This window comes from Pelodiscus sinensis, chromosome 31, assembly GCF_052426305.1.
Source record: "Pelodiscus sinensis isolate ZL-2025 chromosome 31, ASM5242630v1, whole genome shotgun sequence".
Taxonomy (NCBI): domain Eukaryota; kingdom Metazoa; phylum Chordata; order Testudines; family Trionychidae; genus Pelodiscus; species Pelodiscus sinensis.
In genome coordinates, this window is record NC_143082.1 from 3,042,000 (window position 1) to 3,058,382 (window position 16,383).

A 16,383-nucleotide genomic window follows, 5' to 3' on the forward strand; every position below is an offset into this window, starting at 1 on the left:
TTCTTTGTAATACCTAGCAGTTACAACCTATATGGTTCAAATGTGTTTATGCTTTAATAAACCAAGTTTCCCAAAAATGTAATTCCACAGGTTGCTAAATATGTGCTCACTGTTCTGTCCATTCAAAAGAAGGTTTTGCAAGGTGTAGTTTTAGTACTGACTATATTCTTTTGTGTTTATTTTTGTTTCTTGTTAATCAAATGCTGTATTTCTTGTATTCTAAAAAACACAAAACAAACCCTTACTAAAGAAAATGTAAAAGTAATAACATTATAATACAATAAGCAAAAAAAAAAAAAAAAACCCCCAAACTGTACATAAATACTTTAATAAAAATAAAGGTATAAAATGGTTTCAAGGTTAGCCTTTGAAAGGCTAGAAGTGGGGAGTTGTGGAAACCATTTCATATTTAGCTAAAAGCCATCTTGTATAACAGAAACCATTTCAGCTTTCTGCTTCTGGACATATACCAAAGTAAACTTTCTGTTACCCCAGAACAAAGGCCTGCAAAATAAGCTATTGGTATGTGTTAATTGGGCTGGTTAAAACAAAAAATGCATTCCCTTATACCTGTCCACCATCTTGCTAATAAGGCTTTGTTTTTCCAAGTTTAATTAATAAGTTCTGTAATTAAATGCCCTAAAGTCAGACTGTTTGGTTAAGGGTATAAAATACTAGGATTAATTGTGTTGAGTAGCCTTACTGGGCCTGGCTCTGCTGGGACCACGTTTGGCTCACTTTGCTTTACTGATCAATAAAGCTGTCTGTTTAACTGCCTAACCTGAGTGAGGCTGCAACGCCCTCCCAGAGCTCTGCCTCCCTGCTTTAAATTACTTATTTCACCAACTACAGACATATACGTTTTGTGGTTTACAGTCTGTTAAATATTTGTTTTCTCTTCAATTTGTTCATAGCCCGTTCTCATGAGGTTCATGTCTTTTATATAAAAAATGTCAAATGCTTAAAATATGTAAGTTTTATAAAACACAAGAGAAATAAATGTTATACACCTTAAATATGAATTTCATCACTATATTTCAATCAAGCATTTGAAACCACTGTTATAGCAAAGATTTTGAGCGTATCAAACTTACTGTAAGTATCTATAATGCTTCCTAACTTCCTAGTTACTTACCTCATTCACCTAATTGTTTTTCATACTATTGCACAGTGATAAACTACATGAGAGTTATGAATTACGAGATTAATTTACCTGTTAAAATAACACTCAGAAAAACTTTGAAATAAAATACAAGAATCGTCCTCACTTTCCTGAAGTCTCTTGAAGCAGTAAGTAGCATGAGGCTCAGGGTACGCTGCAAGCCTGACTCGGTCTGCCATGGGGACTTTTTCCTTCAGGCTGCCATGAGATTCTATCCTTAAGTAAAAGAGAAAGGTCTCTAGGAGCTGCTCTACCCTGAATCGAAGGTAAGGCTGTCCGGAACCAACACCAAAAGGGCATCAGGGTCGGACTTAGTATGTGGGGCTGCTGCCTGAGGCTAGCCGAGGTCTGTGCTTAAAGGGACCCGACCCCCCATCTTGGACAGACAGGGTATGTCTACACTACAGCACTAATTCGAACTAACTTAATTCGAATTAGTTAATTCGAAGTAAGCTAATTCGAATTAGTGCATCTAGACCTAAAAACTAATTCGAATTAGTGTTTTGCTAATTCGAACTAGCATGTCCACATTGAGTGGACCCTGAAGCGAAGTTAAGGCTGGCCGGAACCAGTGCCAGCAGGGCATCAGGTTAGGGCAGTGGTCCCCAACACGGTGCCTGCGGCGCCCAGCAGATGAACGGCCACGCCCCCTGACACCCGGCAGCCTCTAATGGTTGGGAACCACTGGGTTAGGGCTTAGAGCGTGGAGCTGCTGCCTCAGGCTAGCCGAGGGCTGTGCTTAAAGGGACCCGACCTCCACCACGGACAGACAGTTGTCAGGGATCCCCGCTTGCTTGCCTACCTCAATGAGGGACAGCAAAGCAGTCCTGTCTTGGAGTGCCCACACTCAGCACAGCACAGCACTCGGCCATCAGCCCGGCTGCACTTGCCGCAGGCTGCCATCCGGGGGAGTCAATCGGGGGGCTGTCAGGATCCAGGAGGCCCTGCAGGAGAGCTTCCACCCCGAGGAACCTGCAGAGCCACCCCAGTCCTCCCCATCGGGGCCTCGTGCTCCATTCCTCCCTCACCTCCTTCCACTTACCCCTCTCTAGCCCCCCTTCCTGATGTAAAAAATAAAGGACATGTGTGTTCAAAAATAGAAACTCTCCTTATTTAACAAAACTGGGGATGGGGATAGACCTCTGGGGAGACTGGGAAAAGGAGGTGGGAGAGGGGAAGAGAGAGGGTGGGAGAGGGGAGGTGGAAACCTGGGAGGACGGAGCTGGAAGAGGGAAGCCAGGGGAAGAAGGAGAAGGGGAAGTATAAAACTATGATACGCCATATCTTCAGTACTGTGTACAGATGTGGTTTCCTCACCTCAAAAAAGATGTTTTGGCCTTGGAAAGGGTTCCAAAAAGGGCAACTAAAATGATTAGGGGTTTGGAATAGGTCCCATATGAAGAGAGGCTTAAGAGCCTAGGACTTTTCAGCTTAGAAAAGAAAAGACTGAGGGTGGATATGATAGAGGTCTATACAATCATGAGTGGTGTGGAGAGGGTGAATAAAGAAAAGTTCTTCATTAGTTCCCATAATATAAGGACTAGAGGACACCAGATGAAATTAATGGGTAGCAGGCTTCAAACTAATAAAAGAAAGTTCTTCTTCACAAAGCAAATAGTCAACCTGTGGAATTCCTTGCCACAGGAAGCTGTGAAGGCTAGAACTATAACAGAGTTTACAGAGAAGTTAGATAAAGTCATGGAGGTTGGGTCCATGGAGCGCTATTAGCCAGGGGGTAGGAACGGTGTCCCTGACCTCTGTTTGTGGAAGGCTGGAGAGGGATGGCACGAGACAAATGGTTTTGTCATTGTCTTCGGTCCATCCCCTCCAGGGTACCTGGTGTTGGCCGCTGTCAGCAGACAGGCTACTGGGCTAGATGGACCTTTGGTCTGACCCAGAACGGCTATTCTTATGTTTTAAGCTCAGGGTCGGGGGTCTCACTGGACCAACTTGATTTTCATGCAATCCTGCTCCTGGGTTCGCATGTGGTCTTTGGTGGGCAGGCTGGCAGCTATTCTGTCCTAGACGGCCACTTTCCTGTTCCCAGTGCGGAGATTGTGGACGTTAGAGGCGTCCCTCCAAACCTGGATGAGGTCCACGATCTCCGCACTACACCAGGCGGCGCCCACCTCTTGCGGCCTCGGGGGTCCCGGGAAGAGGAGGAGGGCTGGGTGGCAGCGGGTCACTGGCTCGAGCCGTGCCAGGTGCAGGGTCTGCTGGCTGGGTGCTGGCAGGCTTGCACCTGACACGGGCACCGTAGCCAGACCGTAGCCCTTTAAGGGCTCCGGGGCTGGGAGGGGAGCAGAAGAGTTTCCCTGGCTTGGCCAAGAGTGGCCACCAGGGCAAGCTGGGGAGGGCTAGCCTCCCACTAGTTCGAATTAAGTGGCTACACAGCCCTTAATTCGAACTACTTAATTTGAACTAGGCGTTAGTCCTCGTAGAATGAGGTTTACCTAGTTCGAATTAAGCGCTCCGCTAGTTCAAATTAAGTTCGAACTAGCGGTTTGTATGTGTAGCGCCCACAATTCTCAGGTTTCTCTGCTTGCTGGTCCACCTCGCGGAGGAACAGCAAAGCATTCATGTCTTGGAGTGCTCTGCTTGCCCTCACTCGGGACACCACGGCACTCTGCAACATGGAAGCAGACCTGTCCCTGGGCACGCCGGTGCGTCTCATGGGGTCGTTGCCATCAGCCCGGCTGCACTTGCTGCAGGCTGCCATCCGGGAGGTCCATTGGGGGCTGTCAGGATCCAGGAGTCCCCGAGGGAGAGTGTCCACCCAGAGGAGCCTTCAGAGCCACACCGGTCCTCCGCACCGGGGGCTCATGCCCCATTCCTCCCTCACGTCCTTCCACATAGCCTTCCCTAGCCCCCCCTTCCTGATGTCAAATAAAAGACACGTATTTTCAAAAATATTAACTGGGTTTATTGAACACAACTGGGGAGGTGAATGAAACTGTGGGGAGACGGGGGAAAGGAGGTGGGAGAGGGCAGGAGAAAGGCTGGGAGAGGGGAGGGGGAAAACTGGGAAGAGGGAGCTGGAAGGGGGAAGCAAGGAGAAGGGGGAGGGGAAGCTCATACCCTTAGACTATAAGGTGCCACAGGACTCCTTGTCGCTTTTGTAGATCCAGACTAACACATCTACCCTTCTGATGTTAATCCCAAGTCTCTGCTACGACTGGGAGATGTGGGTGACCTATAGAAAACACCAGCATTGTCTTTGGAAAATCTGCAACAGAACATGGGGGGATCGATTACCTCAGGAATGTCAACTCCTTTAGAACTGAGATTAGCCAGCATCAGCTGCGGTAGAGTGGGCACTGTGTGCAGATCTCATATATTTTTACCAAAATTCCTGCCTGTCCAACTCGCCAAAGGAGAAAGGAAACAGAGAGGCCAAAAGGAAGGGTACAGAGCAGTGTTTCTCAACCTTTTTTTTTAAGCTTCAGAGAAGTAGCCGAGTTACAGACTAACAGGAAAAACTTAAAAACCACATTTAGCACTTTGAAGACTAGCCAAACATGTAGATGGTATCATGAGCTTTCACGGCTTTGCCCGTGAAACCTCATGATACCATCTACATGTTTGGTTAGTCTTTAAAGTGCTACGAGACTATTTTGTTTAAGTTTTTCCTTTTGTTATAAAGTACTTTAAAAAAATTATAAGTACCCACAATGCACCCACCCTTCCCCCAGAGCCAGGCACACCAGCCCCCCTCCCATCCCAATGCAACTGTAGATACATCTCATTAATCTCTGTATTAATCACTTTCTCATTGCATTTTTTAAGTCCTTTTACATAGACATTATGTATACTTTCATATAGAACACAGAAAATGTGTATGAAGCCTTTTTACATAGAAACCTTGTATCTTATCGATTTTGTACCCTCTTTTGCTTAATGGATTGTCCTGTTGAGTGAACGAGGTGTGAATGGATAAGGCCTAAAAGACCAGCACCTCCCTGCACTTGCAATAGTAGGAGAAGGGTGGGAGCCAGATCCAAGAACAATGAGAAGAACAATGGGACCTGTGAAGTGGGCTCATTGAAAGAAGACTGGACCTATGGACCCCTTGGGAGTCAGCAGCAAGCGCCTGCTTTTGGAAGCCCCCTCTTTGAAGGCCAATGGGGCAGCATTAAGACAACTAACTGCAAATGCACATGGTGACTCTCAAAGCTGATGCGTCTGCATGGGATGACTGATGCGGTGGGTCTGCATGAGAGTGAAGACACTATCAATCTAAGGCCTCTTGCAGAGGGACCCCGGCTTTCCTCCCGTCAACATGGGATCATGGAGCTGGCTCCACCCCTCCCGCACCTAACTCACCTGGCCAGTGCAGTTGGGGGGGAGCAACTATTGGCAATAACCAGACATGTGTGTGTGCTCGCGCGCGCTGTATCACAGGCCTACGGTAAGTGTTGACGGCTATTTGTGTGAATTACCAATAAAGATCCTGTGCAGTACTCTTAAGTACAAAACAACCACCCCTCCCCAGAGCCAGGCACCCTCAGTGCTCCCACCCCAATTCAACCCCCCTCCAGAATCAAGTGCCCCCAGCTCTCCTCAACCAATCCCCCTCCCTCAGAGCCAGGCACCACCAGCACCCCCCAACCAAATCCCCCTCCTGCAGAGCCAAGCACCCTCAGTTCCCCCATCCTAGTGCTCTCCCCCCTCCCTCAGAGCCATGAATCCACAGCGCTCCCCCCAATCAAATCCCCGTCCTGCAGAGTCAGGCACCGGATGGGTCAGTTAATCTTACTTTTAAAGTGGCTGCTCCTGCTGCTGGTCGCGCCCGGGGACACCTGCCCGCCCCGCCCCTTCTTCACTACGCCTCTGCCATGTGCTCATGCTGACAGGTTTCTGGCGAAAGAACGTTACTTACCTCGTAACTGTTGTTCTTCGAGACGTGTTGCTCACGTCCATTCCATGGAGGTGTGTGAGTGCAGCGTGCACCTGTTGTCGGAAATCTTCCCCCTAGAAGAACCCATCGGGCCAGCAGGGGAGCCCTCTGGATGGTGCTGTTATACCGGCCAGGATATACCCCAGCTGCCCTCCGCCCCCTTGGCTCCTTCTCACCGGATCACTCCGAAGAAGGGGAGGTGGGTGGGATGTGGAATGGACGTGAGCAGCACATCTCGAAGAACAACAGTTCTTGGTGACTCCAAATCAGAAACCCCAGGCGGCGGGGTCGGAGTTCTACCCTTCCCCTGAATGGAACGGCCCTACCCAAGGCAGCATCCTCCCTTGTCTGATGTGCACGTAGTGATCGGCAAAGGTGTGAACAAAGGACCATGTGGCAGCCCTGCAGATATCTAGGATCAGGACCTGAGCCACAAATCCAGCACCCTGGATCCCTGCAGCCAGGAGCTGCGGCGTAACACCAACCCCGTGGCCATGGCACGTGCAGCCTCATCGGCTCTAAACTCGGGCCGAGAATCCCTGGGGAGCACTTTGGGGAACTTGTCCATGGAGGCTCATATCGGGTCAGGAGAACCTGCTGTTTCGCTGTTCCAGATGCGTCGGCCTTCTTTCCTAACAGGTCCATCTTTTTGGCGCCTCTGTTCTTAGGGGTGGTGCCCCGCCAGCCCTGCCTCATCCTCTGGTTCACCTGTCTGGTAAAAAAATTCAGAAAATACCAGAGCTAAAATGTCTTGGATTTTCCGATTTTTTTCCCGGCCAGGAGGCGAAAACACCAGGTGCTTATTTGGTTCTGCAGGGGAGCTGTCTGCCCTGGAGCAGGGAGACAAAATGGAGGACGGCCGCCAGCAGCCTGTTAAGGCCAAAAATACCTCAAAAGCATTTCTTAAAGGGGTCACACTATTTTTTTTCTCAACAACTTTGGTCTCCTCCTTTTTTTTTTCTCAACAGAATAGTATAACGGTGTCATTCCAGGGGGCTCCTCTGCAGGCCCGACAAGGGCTGCTAGGGGAAACATTTCTGACAACACGTGCACACTGCACGCACACACCTACATGGAATGGGCGTGAGCAATCGCTCAAAGGAGAATGGGACACTTAGCACAGGGGAACAAATGTATAGAAACACATAGGCCAGTTCGGGCCAGGCAGCTGCTAGAAGTGTGCACACAACACAATGTTATGGGCATTCGGTGCATACGAGCAATATTAACGTATCTAATGTGAATCATACCCATTGACCATGCAATATGTGACCTTAGCCCAGCATACGGCAGTGACCATGTCAGAAATAGATTTAACCCCCCGCAAACATTCAGCTGTTTCTAGTGACCCAGATCCAAGGACCCCAGCTCCACTATAGAGCCGAGACACCATCGAGAGCTGTCCCCCCTCTTTCCTGTATCAGCTTTAACAGCAGAGACACATTCTGCGTGGGGCTTCTGTGATGGGAACAAACGCGTCCCCTGCGGATTTGCATTCTGTTCCCCCAGCCTGGGAACTTACCCATTGAGCCTTGAGTGCTCCCTGGAGGCAGAGGGGGGACAAGGACCACGATGAGAAACACTTGAGAGAGAGAAAAATAAATGTGTTTGTAAATTGTATCCAAACAGAAACGAGCAACACAGAGACAGAGACAGAGACAGAGACAGAGACAGAGACATCTCTTGGCCCTTGTACAGGGACCAAATTTTGCTGGATGACTCCATTGTGATTCTAGTGTAAATCCAATGAAGTCCGTTTTTCCATTAATAACTGTTTATACCATAGTAAATGCAGGAACCCCGGCTTTGTGCCACTCCAGCAAGCTGGCTTACCCCGCTACTCGAAATTCCCCTTGTGCACTGGCTCCATGTTATGCCCCCACCCACAAACCCTGGGCACAGCAGCTTCCCAGAGATGAGTGGTAGGGCCGAGATACTTCTATGCTCTGGCTATTGCCAGCTGCTGAATGGTCCCTTGGACCAGGGATGCTTCAGGAGGAATCAGAGAAGGCTTTAGGCTGCTTGCAGGCACCAGACTGATCTGCAGTTATCCCCTGGGATTCAGTGGTTGTGAACGCGGCTGGAAGCATCTTCGACCCATCCAGGCTCTGGTCTCACGGTGAGTCCCTCTGAGCCAGCCCCAGGAATCTGATGGTTAAATCTAAGGGTGTTTCAGCAAGCCTGGATGAAGTCTCCATTAGTGCAACTTGAGCAGGGGAGGGAGCAGAGGAAATTGTCTGTCACACCAATGTAGGTGTAAATTCGAGCTCTAGGAGACTTACCTGGGCTTGCTCTGAGCAGCTGGCGTGTGAGAAAGAGAAGTGTGGCCGTGTTTGGGCAAGTAACAGGGGAGGCTCCCTGTCCCGACCACATCCCTGTCCAAGGCCACTGGTAGGCACTCAGGGCAGCTAGCCCCCTCCCCCTCTGTTCGGACACTTCTCTGTGTAGCACGCAGCTAGACGAGAGCTAGCCCAGCTGTGTCTTCCCCCGCTGGAGTACACACCTTCCAGCTCTCGTGCAGATGGACACATGGACCCCTCTGGGCTCTCCGGGCCCCACCCCTGAGTCCAGCCCATGGACTTTGTTCCACTCACCCAAAGGACGCACGTCCCCGCGGGGTCCCATGGTGGCTCCGACGCTCTCAGGAGCGGTTGAGCTCTGAGGGCTCTGAGCTTTGCAGCTTCCTTATTCTGGAGAAATTAGACAGGAAGCGAAAGTGACTCAAGCCCTTGTTTCAGATCATATCAACCTAGAGTAACGTGCACAGCAAAACACTGTCCAGCCTGCCCTGCCCTCCCTCTTTCTCCCTCATCTGCCAGCCCCATACTCCGTTACTTTGCAGTGAGACCCTATGGGGAAAACTGAGCACAGTGCAGATGGCCCAGCCTCATTTCACTGAATCAGAAATGGAGAGCTGCAGGGGACCTAAGGAGCTCAAACAATCCACCTCCAGGTGCTGAGGCAGGACCAAGCGGACCTAGAACATCCTTGGTAGGTGTGTGCCCAACCTGTTCTTAAAGCCTGCACTGACAGGGACTCCACAACCCCAAAAGAAACCTTTTCTGCAGTTCTGCTACTGAGCCAGTGAGTCTCCATACCTCCCCGACCAGCCTTGCAACTTCGGGTATGTCTACACTACAAAGTTAATTCGAACTAACAGACGTTAGTTCGAATTAACTTTGATAGGCGCTACACACATGAACTTAATTCGAACTAGCGGAGCGCTTAATTCAAACTAGGTAAACCTCATTCTACGAGGACTAACGCCTAGTTCGAATTAACTAGTTCGAATTAAGGGCTGTGTAGCTACTTAATTCGAACTAGTGGGAGGCTAGCCCTCCCCAGCTTTCCCTGGTGGCAACTCTGGGCACCACCAGGGAAACTCTTCTGCCCCCCTCCCGGCCCCGGAGCCCTTAAAGAGGCACTGGCTGGCTACGGTGCCCGTGCCAGGTGCAAGCCTGCCAGCACCCAGCCGGCAGACCCTGCACCTGGCACGGCTCAAGCCAGCCACCCGCTGCCACCCAGCCCTCTGCCTCTTCCCAGGACCAGGCTGGCAGCTCCCGGGAGCCTGCCCGGGTCCTCAAGAGGCGGGCGCTCGCCTGCTCTAGTTCAGACATCGTGGACCTCATCCACGACCTCCGCACTAGGCACAGGAAAGTGGACGTCTAGGGCAGGAGAGCTGCCAGCCTGGCCACCCAGGAGCAGGTTTGCATGAAAATCAAGGTGGTCCAGTGAGACCCCCGACCCTGAGCCCTGAGCTTAGAATGGCCGTTCTGGGTCAGACCAAAGGTCCATCTAGCCCAGTAGCCTGTCTGCTGACAGCGACCAACACCAGCTACCCCGGAGGGGATGGACCAAAGACAATGACCAAGCCATTTGTCTCATGCCATCCATCTCCAGCCTTCCACAAGCAGAGGCCAGGGACACCATTTCGACCCCCTGGCTAATAGCACTCCATGGACCCAACCTCCATGCCTTTATCTCACTTCTCTTTAAACTCTGTTCCAGTTCTAGCCTCCACAGCCTCCTGCAGCAAGGAGTTCCACAGGTTGACTATTTGCTTTGTGAAGAAGAACTTTCTGTTGTTAGTTTGAAGCCTGCTACCCATTCATTTCATTTGGTGTCCTCTAGTCCTTCTATAATGGGAACTAATGAAGAACTTTTCTTTATGCACCCTCTCCACACCACTCATGCTTTTATAGACCTCTATCATATCTCCCTTCTGTCTCCTCTTTTCTAAGCTGAAAAGTCCCAGTCTCTTTAGCCTCTCTTCATATGGGACCTGTTCCAAACCCCTGATAATTTTAGTTGCCCTCCCCTCTCCCACCTTCTCTCTTCCCCTCTCCCACCTCCTTTTCCCAGTCTCCCCGAGTTTTGTTCAATAAAGAGAGATTCTATTTTTGAACACACGTGTCCTTTATTTTGTACATCAGGAAGGGGGGCTAGGGAGGGGTAAGTGGAAGGAGGTGAGGGAGGAATGGGGCACGAGCCTCCGATGGGGAGGACTGGGGTGGCTCTGCGGGCTCCTCGGGGTGGAAGCTCTCCTACAGCCCCCCGAGTGCCCCCCCCAAGATGGCAGCCTGCAGCAAGTGCAGCCGGGCTGATGGCCAAGTGCAGTGATGTGCCAAGTGTGGGCACTCAGGGCACTCCAAGCCAGGACTCCTTTGCAAGTGGGGAACCCCTGAGAACTGTCTGTCCGGGGTGGGGGTCTGGTCCCTTTAAGCACAGCCCTCGGCTAGCCTGAGACAGCATCTCCACACTCTAAGTCCTAATCTGATGCCCTGCCGGCACTGCTTCTGGCCAGCCTTAACCTCGGTTCAGGGTCCACTCAATGTGGACATGCTAGTTCGAATTAGCAAAATGCTAATTCGAACTAGTTTTTAGGTCTAGATGCACTAGTTCGAATTAGCTTAGTTCAAATTAACTAATTCGAATTAAGTTAGTTTGAATTAGTGCTGTAGTGTAGACTCACCCCTCCATGTGGACAAGAGGAAACTAGCAGGTTTCCTTAGTTAGAATAAGAAAATACTTTTGAAATTGTACTGCTTTCGGGCCCCATCCACTAGGCTGGGTGCCTATGAAGGAAATTGCTTCGCTTTGGTATGATTTGCTCTCAACAAATCCATGATGGCTGTTGCTTATCACGGCTGTTGCTTATCACCTTATCATCCTCAAAGGTTTAATAAATTGGTTCCTTAATTATGCACATCCCTAACTCAACCGGGAGCCGTACAAGAGTGCAGGGAGTCTAGCAGGGAGGCATGTCGCCTGGGCCCAAACCCCTCTTTGGCCAGTAAAGAGGGAAGTAAAGACCCCAAAAGCGATAAACCCCTTTGACAATTTAGAGGCGCTGATGGGTGCTGTGTGCAGGCCAAGGCCTTGGCCCTTTGACCCTTGATCTAATGGGAAGCTCTTGGGGAGGAACTGCCGGGAGAGTCCAGCGGGGAACATCAATGGGCAATGGTGGATCCCGGAAAGTCAGTAAATCTTCCCCTTCCCTCGGCACAGCCGCGAGAGTGTGGTGCGGTCCGGGGCTGATGGGGCGGCGATAGAACGGAATAATCCTAAGGCCAAAAGCCACCCATCCCCAGGGCCTGGTAGCAGGGGCTGCAGGTTTGTATAATTTTTGGTTGTGCCCTGTTAGCCACACCCCTTGACCCACATTAACCACACCCCGTGATCCCTATTAACCACACCCCTGGCCCCCGTTAGCCAGGCCTCTGGAGGTAACATGCTCAGGGCAAGATGGACACATGACCAGAAGTAAAAGGTGTCATGTCACCCCTCTCGAAGGACTTTTCCCACCATCTTCCTACCAACAGGGATTAGTTTGGCCCCCACCAAACCCACCTCATGCAACTATCCTGAAATTGCATTAACCCAATGTGTGTGACATTAACTTGGGGACAGAGAGGCTGGGGGAAGTGTTCCCTCTAAGGCTATGTCTACACTCCCGGCTTCTTGCGCAAATACAGCCGTTCTTGCACGAGAACCCACAGAGCATCCACACTTCCTACCTGCTCTTGCACAAGGAAATTTACAGTACGGCGTGGTAAGAAAGGGCGTCTTCTGCAAGAGCTACGCTCTTTTCTAACAGGTGTAAGCTCTCTTGCTCAAGAAGGCAGTATGGACGCATGGCAGGGATTTCTTGCGCAAGAAACGCCTACGGCTAAAATGGCCATCGGAGCTTTCTTGCGCAAAAGCACAGCTCACCCATTGCAGTGTGGATGTTTTCTTGCGCAAGACTTCTTGCACAAGAACCCGTCAGTGTAGCCATAGCCTAAGAGTTTCCTCCCATGAGCAGAATGAATTTTGTGTTGTTCACCTGTACTGAGTTCATGTGGCTTGTTTGGATGTGCCACTGTTGCACCCAAGTTAGTAAAAAATATTTTATAAACCTTTACTTAATGATTCTTTAATAGCCTTACTCTCATGCTTTTCTTTCTTGTAGTAATAAACCTTTAGATGTCAGATTCTAAAGGACTGGCTCAGCGTGATTCGTGAGTAAGGTCCAGAGGATAAATTGACCTGGGATCTGTGGCTGGTTTCTTGGAACTGGACAGAACTTGTTCAGGGTAGGTGAGATTGGGTTCTAAGACCCCCCCACCCGTGTATGAGGTCCGGGACCATCTGGGGCATGGATATTACTGGGGTGGCGGCGGGGTTTTGCTCTTGAGGCTTCAGGCAGGCAGGTGAAGCGCTCTGTGGGACTGGTTTGTGGCCTGTTTGGGAAGGTCTCCAGTCAGGGGGCTGTAAGGAGCCCTGACTTTGAGCAATTCGCCCTTAGCGGACGCCCTCAGCTGTACCCAGAGCGGCCCGGTCTGTCACACCCTCCTTCCTCATGCCCACCCCTTCTTTCAACCCTTCTCCCAGCACCTCCCCCTCCCCCCTCTTGTTCCCAATACCCTTACCCCCTCCTCTCCCTGTCCCCCCTCCCACTGACACCTCCCCTCCTGCCCTTTTCCTCATGGTCTCCACTTTGGCCCCCTGGCATTTGTCTCTCCTCCACGCTGTCCCTTGGTGCCTTCCCCTTTTTCTCCTGACCTGCCCCCCTCCCCTCAGCACAAGCCCCTTCCTCTGCCACGGGGGGCGGACTGGCAATCAACATAGGCCCGGGAAATGGGTTGAGAACGGCCCTCCCCATGACATCACTCCTGCGTGCCCCTCCCCCTTTCTCTGCATCCAGGGCCAGCTTTAGGGTTGTGCCGCCCCAAGCAAAAAAATTTTTGGCTGCCCTCCCCCGTCCCCCTTTTTTTGTCCAGGGAGGGTGCGTGCGCAAATGCAGCTTGCACAGCTTGCTGGGGGTGCCCACACAAATGCAGCTTGTGAGGCTTCCTGAGGAGTGGGGCACAGGCTCCAGGAACAAAAAAAGAGGGGGGCGGCCAAAAAATGTTTTTGCTTGCGGCGGCAAAAAACCTAGAGCCGGCCCTGGATGCAGGGAAGGGGGAGGGGCACGCAGGGGTGACGTCATGGGAAGGGCTGTTCTTGAGCCATCTGCATCACTCTCAGGGTATGTCTACACTAGAGCTAATGTAGGCATTCAAAGTTGCAAATGAAACCTGGGATTTAAATATCCTGTGCTTTATTTGCATCTTCCCGTCCAGGCGCCATTTTTAAAGCCCCCTAGTCTGAACTAACTGCCCGCGGCTACACGCAGCAGTCAAACGTTAACTTGAACTAAGTCCTTAGTTCGAGTTAACTGTTACACTCATCCCGTACTGGCCGGGGCCGGGGAACACAAGGCTCCAGGGCCAGGGGGGAGGATGAGCAGCCAGTGGGTTGGGGCCGGGAGAGAGACCCAGCTCCAACTATTGGTGGAGCAGGGCCTCCGGCTCTGAATATTCCTGGAGCATGGGCACCACGAGCCCATATGCCTCGCCGCCTATGCCTGGTAGCGCTTCTGTAGCGCAAAATCTCTGAGGTGATGGAATGTCCAGGGGCCGTTCCAGCGGGAAAAACCGGTTCCAGCCGGTAAGAACCAGCTCAGCTCAGCTCGGCCTTCTCTAGCTGCTGACAGGCTCTCTGCTCAAAATGGCGTTCACTGACTCCATCTTCAATGGCTTTCACAAACAATCATGAGAATCATGCTTAACTAAACACTTAAATACAAACCCTGCTGCTTTTCCCTGATCATATGTTAAACAGTCCCAGACCCAGACTCTGAACCAGGCAGCTGGGAACACCCACTATTCACACCTCTAATTTCAGAAAACTGACCATTAATTCTTACCCTCAGCTTCCTATCTTTTAACTTGTTCTGGATCCAGGAGAGGACCTTCTCTTTCGCCCCACGACAGCTTACTTGGCTTACAAGCCTTTAGTAAAAGAGCTTGCCAAAGCTTTTCAGAAAATCTAAGCATGTTAGATCCACTTGAACACCTTTGTCCACATTCTTCTTGGGCCTCTCAAAGAATTCTGCTGGATTGGTGAGGCCTGTTTTCCATTTACAGAAACTAGGTTGACGATTCCCCCCAACAAATCATTTTCCCGGGTGTCTCCGACAATTCTGTTTTTAGTGTCATTTCAACCAGTGTGCTTGGTACTGAAAGCAGGTTTACTGGCCTGTAATTGTCTTAGATATCCCGAGAGAGCCACGACCTTTGCACCCAGCAGGCAAGATACCACGTGGTACTTTTGGTCATTGCAAACCCAGCTGTCTGTTTCTAATGATCAACCCCCCATTACTGACACCTGTCTCTGCCTAATAACTGGAGTTCCCCTCCCCAGAGAGGCATCCTCAGCATGAGAGGATACTGCAGCAGCATCTGGAAAGAGGGTTCCAGCTATGGGCTTGTTTCCTGTTGTTCTAGCACAGACGCTGTCAGACCAGGGTGGGACCATTCCACTGTGTCCTTGGAACCTGCCAACTGTCCCCTGACATTTCTCATACCACAAACCAATGAGGGATTCAAAGGTGATTGTCGGCAGAGGGGAACTTAACCTGAGCCAAAACAACAGCAATGGCAGCAGCACTGCAAACACCAACGTTCAGCTTACCATGCAGGGACAAACCGAGGGACTCTGGCTCCTGAGGGGTGTTTCCGGATCAGGATCTAACTTCAAAATGGCCGTGTAATAAGTGCCTGAACACTGACACTTAGCTAGGAAACACAAAGGCGGCTGTCAACCAGTATCTCAAACCCCACAGGGCATATAAAAAGCAGACGGGATCTTTTCAGGGAAAAAGGCAATGCGATTTGTTTATTGAGAATATAACATAAAAAGCAGCATTTGCACCCACACCCCCAACCCACCCCCTCACATCCCACTCCTGCCTGTAGCTTGGACCAATGTCATGGCCAGCAGGGAAGCAGGGTTCTGTCGCTCACGATCTGATGCTCTGAGGCTTTGCACGACAGACCCCAATGCAAGACACCCCATCTGTTATAGAATTCCTTCTCAGACATGCTTGCGAGTTTTGCTGCGTTGTGCTGGGATCAGTTACTTGGCAATAAAGGGTTATCTCCAGATTGCTTTCATTTATCACTGCACCAGCATCTTGGGGCTCTTTCTGTCACGTTCTGGTTTCGGTGGGATCTTCTGGGGTGCTTGCCTCAGCTTCAGGGTCACCAATCGGCCCTTCATTAGTCATCCAGTAAAACGGGCCCATATTTCTGAGTGAGCAGGTTCTGAATCAATGCTTCAAATGCAGCCAGTTGGAGGGGAAGGAAATCCTGGGCGTGGTCATGCTCACTCAGTGGTTTAGCCCTGTAAGGTGTTCAAATGTTGTCATGTAAATACAATTCATGCTGGAATGGGAGAGAGATCCTGGGTGTGCTTGTGTAAATCCAGTTCAGTCAGTGCTACAGGCCTGATGGATGCTCAGTTGTTAGAACGGAATTTTGCCTGTTGTCACTAATTTGACTGTTGTGGGGTCACAAACCATGTTAACCCTAAATGGAGGATTTGTAAAATACGATGCCAGTGCTTACAGGAGAGACACTGTCGTTGTACAGAATCTCGGATGGACAAGTCTTTCCCCTCCAGACTCAAGTGGATTGGATGGGGGGGGGGAGAAGAGAGCAGAGCTCTGAACCAGCAGGCTACATGCCCTCCAGGCATGATCTGTAAGACTGGTTCAGCCGGTTTCCCTTTCCCTCTCCCCAACCACTAGGCCTTGTAGTGTCCCAGGGAAGATCCCCTTGTGGGGATTCCTTCCCCTGAGATTCTACTCTGAAGATCCACTAACAAAATTATCCAAACCACGGGACTTGGTGATGGAGGTCTCCCACTATCCAGACATCTGTTGGGAAAACACAGCACGGCACAAATTATCCAGCAAGTTCTTGGAATGTTCTGGAGACCTTTTTTAAAAAGTTTCAGA

The 16,383-nt window shown here is 50.6% G+C and overlaps 2 protein-coding genes across 2 annotated transcripts in view; both read right to left on the bottom strand.

Annotated features, from left to right (window-relative positions):
• LOC149520910 (adhesion G protein-coupled receptor E3-like) overlaps positions 1-8,755 on the bottom strand; it is a 40,744-nt gene extending 31,989 nt beyond the window's left edge. Inside the window, exons 1-2 of the mRNA XM_089774649.1 lie at positions 8,654-8,755; positions 7,582-7,641 (exon numbers count right to left, since the gene is read on the bottom strand). Coding sequence (XP_089630775.1) covers positions 7,582-7,641; positions 8,654-8,684 — 91 coding nt within the window. The 5' untranslated portion in view covers positions 8,685-8,755. The remainder of the gene's footprint in view (positions 1-7,581; positions 7,642-8,653) is intronic.
• Positions 8,756-15,126: 6,371 nt separating this feature from the next.
• The window catches only part of LOC102457829 (adhesion G protein-coupled receptor E3-like), a 54,826-nt gene continuing 53,569 nt past the window's right edge, over positions 15,127-16,383 (bottom strand). Inside the window, exon 21 of the mRNA XM_089774866.1 lies at positions 15,127-15,767. Within this exon, the coding sequence (XP_089630992.1) occupies positions 15,762-15,767 (6 nt within the window). The 3' untranslated portion in view covers positions 15,127-15,761. The remainder of the gene's footprint in view (positions 15,768-16,383) is intronic.